We start from the raw sequence: 7,500 nt of genomic DNA, 5'->3' as shown, positions 1-7,500 counted from the left end.
ATCACCCCTATCCCTCCATCCACCATCACTCCTATCCCTCCATCCCCCACCACATCCCCCTATCCCTCCATCCACCACATCCCCCTATCCCTCCATCCACCACATCCCCCTATACCTCCATCCACCACACCCCCCTATCCCTCCATCCACCACATCCCCCTATACTTCCATCCACCATCACCCCTATCACTCCATCCATCCATACACCAAATCTCCCTATCCCTCCATCCACCATCACCCATATCCCTCCATCCATCCCACCACATCCCCTATATCTCCATCTCACCACACACCCCTATCCCTCCATCCCACCATATCCCCCTATCCATCCATCCCACCACACACCCCTATCCCTCCATCCCACCACACACCCCTATCCCTCCATCCCACCACATCACCTTATCCCTCCATCCATCCCACTACATCCCCTTTCCCTCCATCCACGACACCCCCCATCCCTCCATCCCACCACACCCCCTGTCCATCCATCCCATCACATCCCCCTATTCCTCCATCCATTCCACCACACCCTCCTGTCCCTCCATCCATTCCACCACACCATCCTGTCCCTCCATCCCATAACCACATCCCCTTATCCATCCATCCCACCACCACACCCCCCTATCCCTCCATCCCACCACCACACCCCAATCCCTCCATCCCACCACCACACCCCCGTATCCCTCCATCCCACCACCACACCTCCCCCTGTCCCTCCATCCATCCTCCCACATCCCCCCCCCCTATCCCTCCATCCCACCAAGCCCTTTTGATTTGTGAGTGTGGCCATGTTAGTCCTGCCTGAGTGAGGGGGTCACGATTTCTTGGGTTTCGTCAAAATGGAAAGGAGAATGCTGGTGGTATACAGAAGAAATGAAGATCGAAAATCGGGCAAGTGTAAAGTGTGGAGGGAAGGGGGGGAGAGAGGGAGAGAGGGGGAGAGAGAGAGAGAGAGAGACAGACAGACAGACAGACAGACAGACAGAAACAGAGAGAGTCAGAGAGACGCAGTATACAGACGAAGTATACAGACGCAGACGAAGATATATATAAAAGCATATATAAAAACTTTTAAAAAAACTTAAAAAAAACAACACAACAACAACAGTCCAACCGACCGACCGACCGACCGACAGACAGACAGACAGACAGACAGAAATATCGACGGACTGGGAGACAAGATGTGTCTTGGATAGGAATGACTTTTCGGGACAGGCCATTGCCACTTGTGAAAGGCTAGATCTAGACAGCAGTTACCGGAGTTTTGGCATAATTATGCTTTCATGAAGACAACCACCACCAATTCATGAACGATCGAACGTTTAAGAGTGTGTGTGAGAGAGAGACAGAGACTGAGAAAGACAGAGACAAAGCCAGAGAAAGAGAGAGACAGAGAGAGAGAGACAGACAGACAGACAGAGACAGAAACACAGAGGGAGACACACACAGAGAGACAGAGATATATTATTGTGTACGACCCTTCGTGAACCACGTGATTACGTCCCTTGCTGCACTTTTCAACCCGAAAAAAAGTTAATTTTGCGCATGGGCGGAAGGAGCAAAAAGAATTCATTTCATTGTTTCCTTTCTTTCTTTCCTTCTTTCGTTCTCTCTTTCTTTCTTTCTTTCTTTCTTTCTCTCTCTCTCTCTTTCTTTCATTCTTCCTTCCTTCCTCCTTTCTTCTTCCTTCCTTTCTCTCTTTCTTTCTTTCGTTCTTTCTTTCTCTCTCTTTTTCTTTCTTTCTTTCTTTCTTTCTTTCTTTCTTCTTCCTTCCTTTCTCTCTTTCTTTCGTTCTTTTTTTTCCTCTCTTTTATTTCTTTCTTCTTCCTTCCTTTCTTTCTTTATTTCTTTCTTTCGTTCTTTCTTTCTCTCTCTTTTCTTTCTTTCTTCTTCCTTCCTTTCTTTATTTCTCCATTTCTTTCTTTCTTTCTTCTTCCTTCCTTTCTACCTTTCTTTCTTTTTTCTCTCTCTCTTTCTTCTTCCTTCCTTTCTCTCTCTCTCTTTCTTTCTTCTTCCTTTCTTTCTTTTTCCTTCCTTTCTCTCTTTCTTTCTTTCGTTCTTTCTTTTTCTCTTTCTTCTTCCTTCCTTTCTCTCTTCCTTTCTTTCTTTCTCTCTCTTTCTTTCTTTGTTCTTCCTTCCTTTCTCTCTTTCGTCCTTCCTTTCTCTCTGCCTTTCTTTCTTTTGTTCTTTCTTTCTCTCTCTCTCTTTATTTCTTCTTCTTCCCTGTCTCTCTTTCTTTCGTTCTTTCTTTCGCTCCCTCTTTCTTTCTTCTTCCTTTCTTTCTTTCTATCCTCTCTCCACCGGCGATTCATTCCTCAGTCGCGAAAGAGTCTGCGTCACTTGTCAACTCAGGATTTGCATGAAAAAGAGAAAGAAAAAGTAAAAAGGGTTAACGCTGTGGTAACTAGGAGAGGTTTATTTTTATCATAGTGTGTGTGTGTGTGTGTGTGTGTGTGTGTGTGTGTGTGTGTGTGTGTGTGTGTGTGTGTGTGTGTGTGTGTGTGTGTGTGTGTGTGTGTGTGTGTGTGTGTGTGTGTGTGTGTGTGTGTGTGTGTGTGTGTGTGTGTGTGTGTGTGTGTGTGTGTGTTGTGCTTTGGATAGGTCTGTTTTGTTTATTCAGGCGTTTCATGCAATGTCCGTCCGTCTGTTTGTCTGTGTTATGTCTGCCTGTCTCTGTCTCTGTCTCTCTCTCTCAGTCTGTCTTTCTCTCTCTCTCGCTCGCTCGCTAACACGCGCGCGCCCTCTCGCAACCTACAAGATAGAATCAAACATTTGGGATAAAAGTGAAAAAGGTGGGTAAAAAGCGCTTTAAGTAGAGCCGACATCCCTGATATATTCCCCGCCATTATTGATTTTGATACAGTGATGCAAATAAAGAACAAAAAAAATAAATAAATAAATAAATAAACAAAAAAAACGTGTCGCTTGCGCAACGTGGTAAAAGAAGTTTTCTGTGGCTTTACAAGATCTAAGAGATTTTTTTTTTCTCTTTCATTCAGGGAATTATATAAAACCTTGCGATTCCATGCTATATAATAAGTTGTCAATAGGAACAGAGACAAGACTCTTTAGTCTAGCTATATTTACGAAGCAAACACGAGAAAACGCATTGTGGTCTCTGAATGTACTCATACAGATAAAAAAATAAAAATAAAAATTATCATGTTTGTCAAATGTTTCTTCCATCAGTTTTAGTAATAAATACGGTAATGTTGTCTGCCATGTAAGCGCTCAGCTTATATCACAGATTGACATAAGCTTACAGCTTGACCAACATCATCAAAGTGTGGAATGATGGCTTAGAGGGTAACGCGTCCGCCTAGGAAGCGAAAGAATCTGAGCGCGCTGGTTCGAATCACGGCTCAACCGCCGATATTTTCTCCCCCTCCACTAGACCTTGAGTGGTGGGCAGGACGCTAGTCATTTGGATGAGACGATAAACCGAAGTGCCGTGTGCAGCATGCACTTAGCACACGTAAAAGAACACACGGCAATAAAAGGGTTGTTCCTGGCAAAATTCTGTGGAAAAATCCACTTCGATACGAAAAAACAAATAAAACCACACGCAAAAAAAAAAAAAAAAAAAAAAAAAAAAAAAAGGGTAGTGCTGTAGTATAGCGACGCGCTCTCCCTGGGGAGAGCAGCCCGAATTTCACACAGAGAAATCTGTTGTGATAAAAAGAAATACAAATACAAAGAGAGAGATGCATGATCAATGGTTTCTCCATAGCAACGGAAAGTCATTTACAGCTCAAGTCTTTAGTGGAGGACTATAACTCTGTCATTGTCCGAAGACCCTATTGGCCGAGAGTGTGTTGGCTGTGACCTGGGCAAGGCACTCTCAACTATAATTGAATTCTAGCCCAGATAGTCAGGAAAGGAGTTGTTTCCTGATGGTCATAGTCGAAGATTGACAGATATAAAATCAATATAATATGTATCGTATTCGTATTCGTATTCGTATTCTCTCTCTCTCTCTCTCTCTCTCTCTCTCTCTCTCTCTCTCTCTCTCTCTCTCTCTCTCTCTCTCTCTCTCTCTCTCTCTCTCTCTCTCTCTCTCTCTCTATCTGTGTGTGTGTGTGTGTGTGTGTGTGTGTGTGTGTGTTTTACCTCACTCTCTCAAATGTTCGAAATCTTAATACTCTGTGGGTAAGAACAATAATTTACTATTTGATTTCGCAGTTTTATGGTGAGCAGATTTGATGAAAAAAAAAGAAGAAAAGAAAAGGAAGACAAGAAGAAAAACAAAGGAAAAAGAAAAGAAGAAGAAGAAGAAAGAAGAAGAAAGCTTAAATCTTCCTGATGACTATTGCTATCACGAACGAAAACGAATATAATACAACGGAGACGAAGATCACGACAAAAATAACACGAACGATAACAACCCAGAGGACGGATGATCGTGGCAATAAGAACAATAATAACGAACGATGAAGAGAACAAGCCAGAGGATAGTTTTGCCGTTAACGAAGATGACAAAACCATTCCAATCAACGACCTTGATGTTACTTATGATGCAGGAAACAAAGCACAGTACGAGCGTGACGACAGTGACGGCGATAGAAACAGTTACACACTCTGGACAAACTGCACGTGCATGACACATAGCATGATGACGACAGTGATGGCGATAGTGACAGTGACACTCTGGACAAACTGCAAGTGCATGACATATATCCTGATGACGACAGTGTGGCGATAGTGACAGTGACACCCTGGACAAACTGCACGTGCATGACATATATCCTGATGACGACAGTGACGACGATAGAAACAGTTACACTCTGGACGAACCGCACGTGCAATACACATATCATGATGACGACAGTGGCGGCGATAGAGACAGTGACACTCTGGACAAACAGCACGTGCATGACACATACCATGATGACGGCAGTGTGGCGATGGTGACAGTGTCACTCTGGACAAACTGCAAGTGCATGACATATAACCTGATGACGACAGTGACGGCGATAGAAACAGTTACACTCTGGAGAAACCGCACGTGCATGACACATATCATGATGACGGCAGTGTGGCGATGGTGACAGTGTCACTCTGGACAAACTGCAAGTGCATGACATATATCCTGATGACGACAGTGACGACGATAGAAACAGTGACACTCTGGACAAACAGCACGTGCATGACACATATCATGATGACGGCAGTGTGGCGATGGTGACAGTGTCACTCTGGACAAACTGCAAGTGCATGACATATATCCTGATGACGACAGTGACGGCGATAGTGACAGTTACACTCTGGACAAACTGCAAGTGCATGACACATAGCATGATGACGAGAGTGACGGCTATAGTGACAGTGACACCCTGGACAAATTGCAAGTGCATGACATATATCCTGATGACGACAGTGACGGCTATAGTGACAGTGACACTCTGGACAAACTGCAAGTGCATGACATATATCATGATGACGACAGTGACGGCGATAGTGACAGTTAAGTTCTGGACAAACTGCACGTGCATGACACATATCATGATGACGATAGTGACGACAGTAGTGACAGTTACACTCTGGACAAACTGCAAGTGCATGAGGCATATCATGATGACGACAGTGTGGCGATGGTGACAGTGACACTCTGAACAAACTGCAAGTGCATGACATATAACCTGATGACGACAGTGACGGCAATAGAAACAGTTACACTCTGGACAAACTGCACGTGCATGACACATATTATGATGACGACAGTGACGGCGATAGAAACAGTTACACTCTGGACAAACCGCACGTGCATGACACATAACCCGATGACGACAGTGACGGCGATAGTGACAGTGACACCCTGGACAAACTGCAAGTGCATGACATATATCCTGATGATGACAGTGGCGGCGATAGAAACAGTGACACTCTGGACAAACCGCACGTGCATGACACATAGCATGATGACGACAGTGACGGCGATAGTGACAGTGACACTCTGGACAATCTGCACGTGCATGACATATGTCATGTTGACGTCACCGACGGCGATAGAAACAGTTACACTCTGGACAAACTGCAAGTACATGACGCATAACATGATGACGACAGTGGCGGCGATAGTGACAGTAACACCCTGGACAAACTGCACGTGCATGACTTATATCCTGATGACGACAGTGACGGCGATAGAAACAGTTACACACTCTGGACAAACTGCACCTGCATGACACATATCATGATGACGACAGTGTGGCGATAGAAAGTTCCACACTCTGGACAAACTGCACGTGCATGACACATATCATGATGACGACAGTGTGGCGATAGTGACAGTGGCACTCTGGACAAACTGCAAGTGCATGACACATATCATGATGACGATAGTGACAGCAATAGAAACAGTGACACTCTGGACAAACTGCAAGTGCATGACACATAGCATGTTGGCGAGAGTGACGGCGATAGAAAAAGTGACACTCTAGACAAACCGCACGTGCATGACACATAACCCGATGACGACAGTGACGGCGATAGTGACAGTTACACTCTGGACAAACTGCAAGTGCATGGCACATAACCCGATGACGACAGTGACGGCGATAGTGACAGTTACACTCTGGACAAACTGCAAGTGCATGACACATAGCATGATGATGACAGTGACGGCGATAGAAACAGTGACACTCTGGACAAACCGCACGTGCATGACACATAGCATGATGACGACAGTGACGGCTATAGTGACAGTGACACCCTGGACAAACTGCAAGTGCATGACACATATCATAATAACGACAGTGACGGCTATAGTGACAGTGACACCCTGGACAAACTGCAAGTGCATGACACATATCATAATAACGACAGTGACGGTGATAGAAACAGTTACACTCTGGACAAACTGCACGTGCATGACATATATCCTGATGACGACAGTGACGGCTATAGTGACAGTGACACCCTGGACAAACTGCAAGTGCATGACACATAACCTGATGACGACAGTGACGGTGATAGAAACAGTGACACTTCGAACAAACTGCAAGTGCATGACCCACATCATGATGACGACAGTGACGGCGACAGTAACAGTGACACTTATGACACACTGCACGTGCATGGCATATTAAACAAACTGCACGTGCACGACATGATGCTACTCACGATGGAGATGATCTGACTAAGGGCCAGACTGAAGTTGATCTGCAGGGAGTAGTTGACCTCGGTCACAGGGCGGATCAGGGGATTGTAGCCGTGCTTCACGAACAGGTCGTACACCAGCCGCTTCTCGTTCTCGCCTGCACACAGTACATTAAATAAATAAATAAATAAATAAATAAATAAATAATCAAACAAATTCATTCATTCATTCATTCATTCATTCATTCATTCATTCACAAACGAACAAATATAGATAGATAGATAGATAGATAGATAGATAGATAGATAGATAGATAGATAGATAGATAGATAGATAAACAAACAAACGAATAAAATAGATAAACAAACAAACAAACAAACAAACAAATACATACATACATA

At 44.4% G+C, this 7,500-nt stretch overlaps 1 protein-coding gene across 1 annotated transcript in view; it reads right to left on the bottom strand.

The window, feature by feature from the left end:
- The window catches only part of LOC143282386 (acetylcholine receptor subunit beta-like 1), an 86,846-nt gene that overhangs the window by 24,827 nt on the left and 54,519 nt on the right, over positions 1-7,500 (bottom strand). Inside the window, exon 2 of the mRNA XM_076588006.1 lies at positions 7,123-7,256. Within this exon, the coding sequence (XP_076444121.1) occupies positions 7,123-7,256 (134 nt within the window). The remainder of the gene's footprint in view (positions 1-7,122; positions 7,257-7,500) is intronic.

This window comes from Babylonia areolata, chromosome 5 (assembly GCF_041734735.1).
Source record: "Babylonia areolata isolate BAREFJ2019XMU chromosome 5, ASM4173473v1, whole genome shotgun sequence".
Lineage (NCBI taxonomy): Eukaryota > Metazoa > Mollusca > Gastropoda > Neogastropoda > Buccinidae > Babylonia > Babylonia areolata.
This window is presented reverse-complemented; position numbering and strand designations above follow the sequence as displayed.